Source organism: Trichoderma virens (assembly GCF_000170995.1).
Source record: "Trichoderma virens Gv29-8 chromosome Unknown TRIVIscaffold_73, whole genome shotgun sequence".
Taxonomy (NCBI): Eukaryota; Fungi; Ascomycota; class Sordariomycetes; order Hypocreales; family Hypocreaceae; genus Trichoderma; species Trichoderma virens.
The window spans coordinates 59,351-73,752 of NW_014013676.1; the positions used below are offsets into that span (position 1 = coordinate 59,351).

The 14,402-nt window shown below is 49.3% G+C and overlaps 4 protein-coding genes across 4 annotated transcripts; all 4 read right to left on the reverse strand.

The window, feature by feature from the left end:
* Positions 1-914: 914 nt before the first annotated feature.
* On the reverse strand, positions 915-2,663 carry TRIVIDRAFT_83686 (uncharacterized protein; the record flags this gene model as incomplete). The annotated part of the gene is made up of 3 exons (XM_014099961.1): positions 915-2,067; positions 2,121-2,354; positions 2,427-2,663. 3 exons carry the CDS (start codon positions 2,612-2,614, stop codon positions 1,101-1,103), a joined length of 1,389 nt encoding a protein of 462 aa, XP_013955436.1.
* A 1,071-nt stretch (positions 2,664-3,734) lies between these two features.
* TRIVIDRAFT_180603 (uncharacterized protein) lies at positions 3,735-4,730 on the reverse strand (the record flags this gene model as incomplete). Its single annotated transcript, XM_014099962.1, has 1 exon — positions 3,735-4,730. One exon carries the CDS (start codon positions 4,686-4,688, stop codon positions 3,735-3,737), a length of 954 nt encoding a protein of 317 aa, XP_013955437.1.
* A 345-nt stretch (positions 4,731-5,075) lies between these two features.
* On the reverse strand, positions 5,076-6,882 carry TRIVIDRAFT_111957 (uncharacterized protein; the record flags this gene model as incomplete). The annotated part of the gene is made up of 3 exons (XM_014099963.1): positions 5,076-6,113; positions 6,171-6,419; positions 6,491-6,882. The coding sequence occupies 3 exons, from the start codon at positions 6,845-6,847 to the stop codon at positions 5,166-5,168; spliced, it is 1,554 nt and encodes a 517-aa protein (XP_013955438.1).
* Positions 6,883-7,686: 804 nt separating this feature from the next.
* TRIVIDRAFT_70387 (uncharacterized protein) lies at positions 7,687-12,585 on the reverse strand (the record flags this gene model as incomplete). Its single annotated transcript, XM_014099964.1, has 1 exon — positions 7,687-12,585. The coding sequence occupies one exon, from the start codon at positions 12,583-12,585 to the stop codon at positions 7,687-7,689; it is 4,899 nt and encodes a 1,632-aa protein (XP_013955439.1).
* Positions 12,586-14,402: the final 1,817 nt, after the last annotated feature.

The following is a 14,402-nucleotide window of genomic DNA, read 5'->3' on the forward strand; positions in this document are numbered from 1 at the left end:
CACAATGGCCTGACCCCAATTCGCTTATTCCCAAAAACACTTATGATGAACTTCATCGTATTCGCAGCTTGGATATCTTATTGCTCATTCAAAGATTGGAAATGAAGAGAATGGTCGGACTAGCATGGACAGAAGGGAATGTGAGCTCTCCCAAAAAGAGCTCGACAACCGCGTAATCTCCAATGAAGAGGACCCGGATCGTCTTTCTGTGGTTAGATTGCAGGTTATTCAGCGAATGGAGATATAATACGAAGCTTTGAGAACTCATGCGATGGCTCTCTCACTGCTTCTAATCCAAACTTTCCATATCCTGGATCTTTCGGACGAAATGTTGGGCAAGATCTTCGGCTATCAAGGGCCTGAGCAGAAATTTATTAGCCAGAAGTGATCTAAGCAACAATATTCACTTGGTTACGCGAGGGAAGCCCCTCAAGGATGTTGTTCAAAGCGCACGCCTAAAAAGCCAACATGACTTGAAAAAATATTGCCGTCTAGGCCCAGTTCTCAGCAAGTCAGTTGGGCGCGTATCCAGGTAATTGACCTCACATACTTGTCACTGAACGAGTTGGGGCTCGAAATTTTGTGCTGAGGACTGGAAGAATGTCTGAGCCAAGCCAGAATCCTGTATTCTCAGCTCAAAGAGGGAACATGGCCAGTCGCGCTGGATATTGGTGCACACAAACTTTTGGTGGCACATTCTGAGAAGACCCAAAGCATGGCCATGCAAGTTAGAAGGGGGCGAGTTTGTCTGTGAAAAGATGCAACCGCGACCTGAGCCATACGAACACGTTCCTTAATCTATTCACAGGATATAATAAGAGGGTTCAATCCTTGCCCAAGTTTTGGGAAAGTAATTATTGGGTAAGATTGGGGAGAATTCTTTGATCAACGTGGATATATGACAAGTTTAGATTAAGCATTAAAACAAATCCGGTCAATTTATTAATTCTCTACCTAGAACCAAGCTATGTTAAACTTTCTTCCTACCGTATCCCAAACAAAAATAGAAAAAGCGTGGCATGTCTATAAAGCTTCTCAAGATTTATCATGTCAAAGCACAAACCAAGATCCATAGGACGAGATCCATAGCATGCGCACTCCTAGTTGTATCGGTTGACAAACTTGATGACCTTGCGGCCAGTGCTGCTTCTCACAAACCCATCCAACTCGTCGACAAACGTCGTCTTGAAACGATACTCATTTGTCTTTATGACATGGAGGAATCCCTTAATACGAGCAATGAGGGCATCATGTGAAAGAACTCGAGAAGTTCGTGGAGAGCACATCAATCGGATCTCCAAAGATGACTCCAAAGATGGCTCCAGCTTGTCCAGGATGATCTGCCACTGCAAGACGCCGCATTCCTCATTGTTCAACAGAGCTGCCATGTCTTCAAACTGGATGTATTCCCCATCCCAGTCGAAGCTGACTCGCCTATCGCGGCCTTGGAGGCGAAGAATTCGGAGATAGGGCCAATCGGCAGCGGGAATCTTGTCTCGAGATTCTTCAGGGAGCGGATGGATGGATCCAATGTCGCCAGTGACATATCGGACAAGTGGGTTGCGCAATCGCGAGAGAGACGTTTGTACAACCACTCCCGTCTCTCCGTCAGGCAGCGGATCAACATTTTGGTCACCCTCAGCAAATGACGCTGGAAGCACCTCGAGTATCATAGCTCGGGTGTCGAAAATAAGATCCTCTTCACTGGTGGTGCTCACTCTTCCAGTGATATCAGGGTTGCTTGCTGCCCACGGTCCTGCCTCTGCGCTGCCCAGAATAGAGATGATCTTGATGCCCTTAAAGGTCGCCTTGATGTGTGCTCTCTGCGCAGCGGTAAGCACCTCAGACGTGTAGATGATCTTGTCAAGCCTGATCAGTGCGCGCTCTTCCTCGGGAAGATTCGAGATGTGGTGCGCCATCTGGACAATCTGGCCGCTATCACCGGCGAGCACGTTGATGTGGTATTTTGCCAAGAGTTTGGCAACATCGTGAGGCGGCATGAAATTGCCAGCGCTGAGAACCGAGGCACCGGCATTCTCCATGATTTCGAGCATGAGATCCAGGGATCTATTCTCCAAGTCAGCACCAGCGTTTCTTCACCGCGACATCAAGTGACTAACCTGTAAAGCTCACCCGCACAATGAGTCGTCAGTGCCCAGTCTCCTGGCTCGAGGGCTCCAATGGTTTTGAGAAAATGGCCGAAATGGGCCCTGTGTTTGCGGTTCTCATATACATCTGTGCCGAAGAATAACGGCTTCGAGCCAAACCCACCGCCTGTGATGCTTGCATACACGCTCTGGCGATATGTGTTGTTGGGATCTGTGTCGTTGATAAGCCGTTGAATGGTGTCGTAGCTATGTAATTTCGGGTTAGAGAATTGACCAATTATGTACATACACAGCCCTCAGCTACCCTCTTTCACTTACAGATTCTTCTTCCAGATAATGGGCTGCGATTTAAGATCTTCACTTTCTCGTTCTTGCTCCGTTGCTATTCTTTCTCTCACTGCTTGAATAGCCTTGCCGTCGGGAGGATACTGAATCCCCTCTACGTAAAAAGGGTGGATTTTGGCAATGGCCAAGACCTCGCGCAACGAATGTGGCTGAAACTCCATCGCTGGAATTCAATCTGAACTGCCGCTGTTTTTTTTTTTTTAATTTTATTAAAGAGAGCAAGTTTTGATTAAACTGCCCATTTTTCAGCGGCAGCGTAGAAATACTGCACGGGCAGCAGCCCTGATGATGGTGCTCTGCTCACATGCCCAAGTTCATGCTACTGTGCGAGGCTCACTGTATTCATCGCCGTACGCCTGACGTCGAGAACTTGTAGCCTATGGGTCGACGACAAGACAGCAACAATAATTGCTTTTGGTGGAATTAGGCAGCCAAGTAGAGCCACTGCTCATAGTCTAGTTTCAGCCTGAGACATGCAGGCAAAGCACACGTAATTTCCCTTGCATCAGATGGCCAAGAAAAAGCAAAGTAAACACAAATAGAGGGAGAGGGAAACAAGGCGAACGGATGCCTTGTAATAACGCCTGCGGCTGGATGCAGCTAGTTAGTCCACGTCAGAACTGATGGATCTCATTGCTCTGAGACATGTCGCTATGCCTGAAACTGGTGGTGCCGGGAGAGACAATGTTTCAATTTGACCGCCATTATTACTATGATGGCTGAACCGCTGGCAATACAGGGTACGAGGACTGGCCTGGTTCGCATACTGCCAGGATGAAGCCGGGTGCGATGGCGTTGCTCGGCAAATATCCCTGCAAATTGCGATTCAGCTCTGTTCAGCCCAGCCACACGCTGCATGTGTGTACGATCGACAGGCCACCAGAGGCGGGCCGGGAAATTGAATGTTTATGTTTTCCATATTGTCCTTTTCTGGAGACGTCACACGCACACAAAAGCACATGTAGTGCAACCACAGCAATATGCTTGGCTGCTGCTGTCAAACAAAATACTACCGTCGGGGTTACATACAGACAGGATACCATACATGTTTGTTTATACTCGTATTACATTACAGGTAGGGTCCATGTGCTTCACAGCAGACCAATAGTACATGCCACTATTTAACCAACCTCCAAAAAAAAAAAAAAACACCTCGACCAGACTTGGTCCGTCCCGTGTCTCAAACCAAGTGCATGCCCTCCCATATCTCCGTACCGCCGCACCGCCGAGCTTCATCATCCGATACCCCTGGCTACTCCTTTTACTCTTGTTTGTTTGCTCCTACGCCGAGGCTCCAGTAAAGGGAACGGCATCCCATCTCACCCGACGCAGATGCCGCTCCGGATCCTTGACGTGATTCCGCGCATGCAGCCACCGCCGGTTGTCAATGAGGATGATGGACCGCTCTGGAAGGGCCTTGGCAGTGAGGTGCAAGGTCGAGTGGTCTCTCGCTTCGGCTCCCTGCAGGGCTTGTCTCAGCTCCTCTAGAGCAGCCGACGCTCGTTCGCTCAGGGGCGTCAGGAGATCTTCCCGGAAGCGCATCAAGTTGAGCCGGCCCTCGTCGTTGGCCAGCAAGATGCTTCCCACTATGTGCTGGTGGCCGGGGTGCTTGATAAACTCGGGTGGTGTGCGGATGAGGAACTCGGGTCTGGCCAGAGACTCCCTGGCCTCGGGTGAAAGCAGCTCGCTGAGTCGCTCCACATTCATGACAGAAAGCGTTCCGCCACCGTAGCGATCAGGCTGAAGCACCTGCAGGGCGAAGTAGCGCGGTGGAGGATTCTCGTAGCTGCAGTCAGTGTGCCAGGGGAAGTCCTCCATTGTCTCTGATCGAGCCTGGCAGTTGGCTGACTGGAAGCTGGTCGAAGACGGGAGAACGTCCCAGAACCAGCCGCGGGTAGCGCTGTGAGAAATGGGCAGTTGATGACCGTGATCTCGATGCAGGCTCAGGAGCAGCTGCTCGAGATATCGGCTTTTCTCATCAGCAAATCCCAGGATGACCTTGAGGATGCCCCTCTGCTGGAGCATCTCACACACGCTGCGGACGTGACCAGGTTCCTGGGCGTAGCTCAGATCGGGTGCATCCAGGCTCGGAACTATCTGTGAGATTTCGGCCGACAGATGAGTATGACGAGTTTCATGGAATGCAGCCCGGATATGCCAGGGATATCGCTGGCGATTAGCAGCACCATATATACGATGGGCTGTAAGGACGCTGGATGCAGCACGGCGATACATGATGTGATAGATAGACAAGGCTTAAAGTGATATATAGACAAGGCTTAAAGTGATATATAGACAAGGTTTAAAGCGATGCTGGCAGGAGGAATGGCAATGGTCAATTTCATGTAGATAGGTCGTGGACGGACTTGGGTACCAGATTCGATCCATCCCATCGACGCAAAGGGTTATTTATCATGTCACTCCTGCTGGCACAAGTACAAGCATGCACCGTACAGATGCTAGGATACGTCACAATACACGAGAACGAGACATAAGAGTAAAATCTCGTCCGCGTTTAACCCCCGCCCCCTGATCAGCTGGCAAACACAAACGGCACAATTTCCGAGGGAATTACCGCTGTCAACAAACCATGACTACGACTATACTCGTACATGTGTGGATACAAAGTCAAGAAACATGATATTAAACCCTGGCAGATAGACTATGATAATAGTAGTAGTAGTACGAGTACGAGCGTAATTGGACGCAGGCTTAGTAAACCTGTGAGACATCATCTCCCACCGTTCCCCTGTCCTTGCGTATCACCGAACACAGCCAAGCTCCCCCGTGACTGATTGCACAGATCCGATCGTCGCTACTCCGCCAGAGCGCAAGCCCGAGCAGGGCTCCGTTGATGACCATGTACGTACCGACCAGGGGATACTGCAGCCTCTCTCCCGACGGCTTCAGTACCACGTCATACAGGCGATGGGTAATCCGACGCTGTACCACACAGCTTCTCTCAAGCTCAAGACCAGGGGAGAGCTGACGCTTTAGGGCAGCCACCCACTCTTCGTTGGTGATGCTGTCGCCAAACACGATACCGTCGCCCTTTCCGCTGCGGATTGGCTTCAAAAGGTATTCCTGGCGAAGATTGGGGTACGCCTCCGAGTGTAACAAGAGATCCTTGAGCTCCAAAGATCCCGGAAGGTATGTATCAGCGATGCCCCTGTCGAGAATCCTTCCCTGCCTCTCTGTAATGATCCCAAGAAACACTTGCTTCGGAAGCTCCTGCTTGATAATGCCCAGCATTCGCTTGTCATGGACCAGCAAGATGGTCCGCATGTCATTGAAGCAGCGTAAGCTAATCTCACGCAACATTTCGGGCCGCATTGCAAGCAGCTCACGCTGATGCAACTCCAGCCCGACCTGGTAGATCTGCTCCACCAGCTCTCCCTCGCTAGTCAAGAACAGGGACGACACGTCGGGCTTGGAAGTACCTCGCTCAGGCTTCCTGAAGACGGCACAGAGCATATACCCGGACTTGCTTCTGGAATTTGGCACCAGCCTCAGATCCTCGAGGTTCACGATTCGTGGGGCAACGCCCAAGCGGCGTTTAAAAGCGTCGACAAACATGTGGATATCCATTCCAGCCTCCTCGCCTTTGAGGAAATGAATGGGGCGATCTCGTCGAAAAAGAGAAAACAGTCCATCTACAATCTAGAAACATTGTTAGAGAGATCCTTCATTACAGTACATGGAGCATTTGGGCTGTACCTCTTTTGGATTTGCAGCGCTGGCGAGTCCATGTCTCCCCATCCCCGTATCCTCTAGAGCCATATGTCCATACGTCGCGTGCATGAACCCATTAAAGGAAAACCGAGCATTGATTTCGGTAATTCGAAAGTTCTCTACCGTGATGCCGTCTTTGGTCCTGACTTCTTCGACCAAGAAGTCGGGCCTCCACGAGCCTCTGCAGTCTTCATAACGGGGTAATCTTCCGATTATCGATTGTCGATCCACATACTGGATTCATGTCAGTTCTCATCAATATTTTTTAGGGGGAAATAGGGGGAAATAGAATAGCAGTCACTTACCTGCAAGAGCTCGTGTTCTTTCTCCCCAAGAGGCATTCGCCTGGGAAGATCAGCTGCCTTGTCGAGCCACCATCGATACACGATATCGGTAACTGAGGCGACCAATGCATCGCTGAGCTCCTGCAACATTGACTGATGATGCTCATTAATCAGGATGGGCCGAGGACAATAACTGTTGTAGGAGCCTTTGGGCCACAAGGCAGGGGCACAAAGCCTCATGAGCTTGGCCTTGGACGTCTCGTGTTCCCATTTGTAAAAGGTTTCATCAACCTCTGCGGTTAAAACATTTTCGTATCCATCGTCGCCGCGCCCAACGTGGATTTGCTTGAGAGGTTCAGGAAAGAGAAAACGATTCATCTTGACAGTATTTGCCTGCTGTGTATACAACCGATTGCCAAGGTATGAGATATGGTAAAGAGCATTGAATCGAATCAATATCTACTACGACTTAAATATCCCTTCCCTCGTGCTTATGAAAATGCCCCACGATCCATGTCTTTACACAAAGGCACTCCCAGCCGCTCCGTACTCCATGTATCTGATACGCCCCCAGATCGCCGGCCACAATCACTCGATCGCTCAGCTCCCCGTCGATCAGATCATCTATCCACCCCATCGTGTACAGGAACAACGCCATTCCAAATAGTCCTCCAACTAGTAACGCCAAGAGGGGTCATTGTATTTCCCATTCGGCCAATGCCTGTCCTTAGACCAGAGTCTCCCTCCCTTGCATATCAGTCTCAGACACGCGAACCAATTACCAGCCACCGTCTCTGCCGCCGCATTGACGGTGTTAATTACATGCGAAAGGAGTGGGGAGGGAACAAGTGGATAGCTCACAGCCAATGGATGTATACAAAAAGAAATTCTAAGACATGAGGCTTCAAGTATTACTCAGAGGCGGCCAGCCCCCACGTAATACTGCTACTAACCCGCATCGGCCCGGTCCTAGCTGTCCCAAGAGACAAGGAAGTGCCAATAATGATTTTTATTCACGGTGTACTTGGCGTCCACCTCCTGTAGGCCAGAGGTGTGCCCGTTTATTATTAGTAGCAGTAGAATTGAGTGCTACCCTAGATTGCGATAACACAAGGATGGGAAAGTCAACATAGATGTGAACCAAATGAGGCAGAACAAGAATATTCGTAAATTATCATGAAGAAAAAGTAGAAAAGATTGTCGCAGTAGCGTCCCTCTCAACACCACATGTCGAAACCTGTAGTATTCTCAATGCTTGCCTTCCCCGGCGCCGCCAGCTTTCTGAAATTCTCCACGCTGCTGGCGCTCATCTTCATCACCAGCTCCTCGGCCTGCTTGTATATATCTCCTTCACGCTTGTTGAGGTTGCTCTGCCAGAAAATACAGCTGCTATCCAACAGGGTCGCCGCCAGATCCGCGCGGAGATGATCCACCAAAGTAACGCTGTTTGCGTTGTCAAGTGCAGGCGTCGAACCAATCTTGATTGCCATCAGGACCTTGGGCTCAAAGTTCATCAACTCTCTCTTGAGCGTGTCGAAGCTGCTGAAGTATGGAACTCCGCTAGACACAATGTCATTGAGGAGCTCTATAACTCTATTTGCGCATCTGGTCACAACCTCTTGGGCCTTATCCGGCTCTGGAGTCTCTCGAGGCAAATCCAGCATCCTGATCTTGAGCGGCAGCGTATCTGGGAGGCCTGGTGGCTTTCGGTTCAGATCAGCTTGCCACGCGGGTGTTCGAAGGCCATTAATTCGCTCCAAAATCCGGCCCCAAACGGCATTATCACGATTGACATCCTTTGTGTCGCTCAAGAACTGATCAAAGCTGGTCAATTTCCCTTGCACAATGAGGGCATCCGCAATCTCGAAGAGGAACGACTCAAGTGTCAGATGAGAATCCTTCTTCTGGGCTTTTTCGTCGCTAATTTCTTTGTTGGTGAGATATAGGCAAATGGTTCCAAAAAGCCTCGTCTTCACTCCATGAAAACCATCGAACCATAGATAGCACCAATGTCTGCCCCAACTAGAGTGAAGCAGCTTCTGGTCAGCTTCCACAGCATCCTTTATAGCAGACAACCAGTCTGGGAAATTTAACATCAGCAGCAAATACTGCCTTGCCAAATCAATGTACTTGATTGGAGTCTCGGATTCCATCACATCATGAAGAGTGCTCAACACATTTGGAAACATGGGGATGGCGGGAAGCTGGGCATCATCAGGCACACTGAAACTATGCCGTTGAATGAACAGCTTCATCCAATGCCTTTGGTTCTCCGCCGAAGCCTTAAACACGGACTCGACGAGCTCCTTATACAATCGGCCTTCTTCTGACTGCCAATCCATCTTTGAACCAATCTGCAAAATGAGCTCCATGATTGGGGGGGTCTCATAGCCAGGTTTCCATATTTCAGGCAGCTCATTGCCAGATGTTAAAGCATTCCAGTCCGTCAAAGGCTGCGATTCATTGATCGAAGACGCAATCGGCGCGGCGTACTTGAGCAGCGCATCAAAAATGCGCTTCTTCACCTCAGGATTGGTAGTTTGTGCAACTGCCTCCGTTAGTCCCCTGATGGAAGCTGTTCGTATATCGACATGGCTTGCTCTCTTGACGATCCTAATGTTTAAATCGACCGAGAGACCCGGGTCGACAACAGGAGATTCTCTCAGAAGCTGAGCCAGCATTTTGACAGTGGTGACTTTGACAAGCGGTCCCTTGTTTGTAGGTGCATCATCAGGCTGCTTTTTCGCACGCCTCTCTTCCTGCTCTTGGAGCTTATCCAGGATGGCGTCTGTAAAGCTCTCAAAGAAGCTCTTCGCATCAGCTGGGCGGAAATGAATAAGGGCCTTTTTGTTAAGAAGCGGCCTATGCCATGAGCTTGCATCCGGGTTCTCCAAGACAAATTGCTGGATCAGAGGGATTGCCAACGAGGGATCAGCCCCTTCCAGGATCATATTGATTATCCATACCAAAGTACCATACGGTTTGTCTATTTCCGGCTTCTTTCTTATGCTTTCAAGAACTGAAGCTCCCAGCTGAGAGAGCAGGCCAGCCGGCACATAATATCTGAGATCACGGATTATGCCAGTAACTCCAGACGTGTTCTTGTCGACTTCTCTCTCTAGAAACTCTTGGTCAAGATACAAAGCCGGAATGCGCACTGCTTCTGAATTAGGGAACGGCGTCTTCAGCAATGAGGTGTCAGAGCCATGCTTCATGTTGAGAGCCAGGATCCCCGCAGCCACATAAGCATCCGCACGCGCCCCAGTGAGTTTTGAATTCTTCCTAAAGAGTGAATACCAGAAAGTTGAAGGACGAGGCTTTCCAGGAATGACGCATTTGACTCCCCCAAAGACGGAATTCTCGACCTTAGTAAATTTAAATAGGTGCTCATACGCGTACTTTGGCCGACTTAGCAAGACATCTAAGCATGTCGGTGTCAGTGTCTTGTTCTTGTTAGGCTGCGAGATTCGGTCGTAATCAGGATCGGGATTCCACTCGATGGGCTGCAAGTCCGCCTCATCTGCGTCAGGAAGAGATGGTTCAGGTCGCTCATTCGCCTTCTCATCAATCCCAACTTCATCCTTCTTAATTCCAATTCCCTCAAACACAGGCCACCAAAACCGCTCAGCCTCTTCAGGGGACATGCGGTCTTTGCTCAGGTTGGAGGTAGCGTGCAACCAGGCCCTTGAGATGCGCTCTTTACGCTGGTCCTCTTTGGAGAGCTTGCCCGGCATCTGAATGTACAGCTGAAGAGCCGCGGCCCAGCTGTCTATATATGTTCCAATGGCCAGCTGGGATTCTTCGTCAATCTGGATCGGCTGTAAAGCTTTGAGAGGGTTCATAAACACAACCGCCTCGATTCGTGACTGCGCATATGGCAGGTATGGCAAAGCTGACCCGAAGCTACGGACCAAGTGTTGAAGTGTTAGTCCTTTGGGCCAGATCTCGTCAACTGTTACCACAGCAGGCGTTTCCCGAAGGCGAAGCTCTGCCCAGAGAGAGTTGTAATACTCAGCCAAGCGACTGAGAAATCTAATCGTGGGCTCTTGCAGAGTTTCGGGCTCTTTTGCTTCGTGGCATGAGAGGGTAGAATAGGCTTTGTGATCAAACTTTTCATCCACCGCACCAAGAACTTTGGACAACATCCTTTCCAGCATGGCGTACGTTGGCTTCCACAGTGCCTCATACAACGCGTCATCTGATATATTGGTCCTGCCCTGAAAGTCGTTGGCACGGGTTATGCGTCTACAAATCGCCCGATTGATCAATTGAAACGTATTACCCCAATCCCGCCAGCCGCGAAAGCTAGGCTCGTTGATACCCATAAGGGCTGTGTCGAAGAGAATCTGCAAGACTTCATTGGCAGACTGAATTCTGTGGGTAAGCTCTTCGGCAGTGACAGTCAATTTACCTTCTTTGGTGGGCAAGACAGTTACAAGGTCAGCTAGCTCTTCTTTATCCAGGGACGATTGATCGTAGATTATGCTGACCGCCAATGGGTCCTTGTTAAACCGCCTTGCCCAGCGAAGCGTTTCCCCGTAAAGCTCCAGATCTCCAATGGCGACGCACAGGGCCAGGGCAGACACTGTCCACCGCGCTCTTATTTCGGGCTCACGGCCTTGGGTGGCCTTTTTCATCCTCCTAGAAACCTCTTGACGAAGATCAGACCGCATGGTATCCAAGTCTGAGGTTGAGAGAGGAGAATGGGTCTGGCTCCGGTTCAACAAAAGTGCCCGAACAACGGGACCATCGGACAGCTGAAGGCCGTCTGGGTCCCTGCTATGACAGAGCGACGCTTGATATGGGCGGTATTCGACATCTTTTCCTGCCCTTTGGACTTTCTCCCATAGGAGAAAGCCCTCGTCCGCTGATAAGGTAAAGAAAAGCCCGACCTGCCAGCGGCGGATCGTTGACTTCACAAGCCCCAAGTGCTCCAAGCTAGTGGGCTCCCCAATATCAAATTGATAATCGGCCGTGTGCTTCAAGAACGAACGTAAAAGCTGGTATCTCCGTGTTTGCGCGACGTTCTTTATGAGATCTATCAACGAATATCCTGCAAATGTAGATTTGGGGATAAGGGAGAACAGCAGAGTCAGCATCTCCGTGTATTCTGCCCGTGCCTGAGAGTGATTCCACGCTTTGACCAAACGAGCAAGGATCCGTTTGTGGTGCGTGCTCGAGTTTTTAAAGTCCTTTTGAAACGCCTGGTGCTTTTTCAGGCACAGCATAACACGGCTCCAGAAGCGTATCGCGGTGTCACTGGCTACTCTCTGTTTCGCCGAAAACCGCTTGCTCAGTGGATCAACAACTGCTTCAAGGAACTCGTCAGGAGTGGCCCCAAACAATGATTCACTCTCTGTGAACCTGTCCAGAACATCCAGGCCATACTCAACGCGGTGGATGACTAGAGGCGTCACTTCGTCCAGGAATTTCGAGGCAGAGATTTCGCCGCGCTGCAATTGTTCGTCGTAATGCTGCTCAAAGAACTCGTGATCCGTCTCAACGTCTATGAAGTAGTGATCGGGCGTCTGCCGCTTCATCTCCTCCCACTTTAATCTGAAAGCGCCACCGCAAGCTGCAAGAATCTTGACATATTCTTCGCGCAACGGACGGCTATCAAGCGCAGCCTTCTCATCTCCATCAACTCCCCAGAGCAGAGTCAGAAGCTCTTCCATCGCCCTCTGGCGTTCTTTGCGAGCGCCTCGTGCACGACCAGTGGCCCCAAGCTGGTTGAATAGGAAGCGCGCGCTGCTCACGCTGAGCTTTGTTACCAGCTGAGCGATTCCTGCCGCACCGCCGGCGACCTCCCATGCCTTTGCAAACGTCTTTTCCCTATACAGATGGCGGTAGAATCGCGAAATGGCAGCTCGCTGAGCATTGAGGCAGAGCTCCTGTCGAATCACTGCCAGAATTTCCTGAGGCTCATTAACGATAGAGGGCCATAATGCGAGAACAATGGCCGGAAGAGAGTCTGATGCAACGAGCGAGACGAGCTGAGATGTGATGGAAGACGCCGCGCTTGGATTGCTTTTGAGGACATGGTGCAGGTGAGTTGCCTGACCCCTAGGCGAAGAGCTCCGAAGAAGCTTCAGATCGAGCACCGCTTTATTCGCCATGGCCGCGGAGTATGAGATAGGTCGCGATAGAGAGTGTGTTGACAATGAGAAGCGCTCACAATGATGGCGACGAGTCTAGCGATTATATCCCCAGCCATAAGATGTCCAGTTTTGCAATCGAGTCATCCAATCCAATGCCAAGTCCCGGATACGAACTGAAGGTTTTCCAATACAACCTCGTAAGGCTGAATATCAGTCACTGATTCATGAATGTGTTTGAGTCAGACTGGAGCCACACCTCATTGTTCGGGCGTTGGCCGCTTATACGAGCTAGCCATTAATAAAGGAACAACCCCGCATCTAGAGATCTAGACTTGGCATCCAATGAGTTGTTGGCTTGCTGAGATGTTGATTACATGGCATTGTTTAATTTTGAATACGGGCAAGGATGCAGGCAGCCAATTGGGGAATGAGTCACGCAGCGGGATTTGCAGCGGAAGAGATAGGGGCGAGATAGCTTCATGTTGGTTAGACGTCGAATACGATCATGGCGCAGTTAATCTGGTATCCTTGCTTGACTGCCGACCAAGGGCCTCATTTTCACCACAATACAATCAGAATCATCTGCATGAAACAGTTTCAAATATTCAGCTGATCATGAATCATCACAAAGAGCTCAAGCACTTACTGAATATAATCTGTTACAAGTATACAAGCTACGTGTATTATAGCAGGGACAAATGAGTGTCCGCTTTGGCCACTTTGCGAGCCTGTGGCTGGTACAGTGCGAACTTCCTCTTATCATCATGTACTCTTTTATAGCGGTCCTAAGAGTTGCGTCCGTTTTTGGATAAAGTGCCATTTCCGGCGCCTAGTTGCGGCTACCGTCGCCATTACCTTATTAGAAGACTTGCAGTATAAGATATGTCATAACGGGACAATAATCTCAATAGCTGATATTAATCTGGACATAACGGCTTTAATATTTATAGTACATGGCTGTATTCTCTTTAAATTCGGTATAGAATAGAGAGTGCTGAGATTGATCTTGCAACGCGTGAAACAAACGAGAATGCGGTGATATGCGGCAATATACAGTGATATGCAGCAATATACAGTAATGCAGTTATATAATACCATCAAGCAGCAATGTCTCTCGGCTTTACCATCTTACATTTCCGTGCTTAGAGATAAACATTCAATTACTAAACAATGTGGATAGACATTATCTATAAAAACAGGGGGCCCTGACTAATTTTGCATCATAGCTTAAGTTCTGTGTAAATCCTTGGCCATGAAGCTTGATTGGTGATCCTACCAGCAACGGAGAGTTTCAGCAAGAGAGCTGCCGGGGCAGAGGAATATTGATCTACTCCAGGATAGTCTAGGCTCATCTTACGCCACGTGCTGGAACCATGGATCCTGAATCCCCCTGAATCCTGATGGATTTCGAACTAACCTCATTGCAGCCTCAACTGTGACTACAGCTTACCTTACGTTTTTTTATTTCCATAATTGGATATTGTTACAATTGAAAAAGATTCAGAGTTTTAACATGCTTCTAGAGCAACGCGAACAGCTGACATCCATCAGATACATCACGAAGTACTGCCGTTTCTATTCTATATTGATGATAAGTACTTGTGTGCAAAAGTAGCAATTGTAAATTGTATGCATAAAAGAAAAGTAAAAAGTAAACCCAAATGTTTATGCTTAACCATTGCTAAAGAGCTTACTATACTGCGACATACTTCAACACATTATTAGAAGAACTTCCTTGCTGCCGTGTCATCGATAGCACTCCTTCAATTGACATTTCTTTTTGCTACTGATTCTGAATCATCGACAATAATAGACCGATGGTTCCGGCACTACGA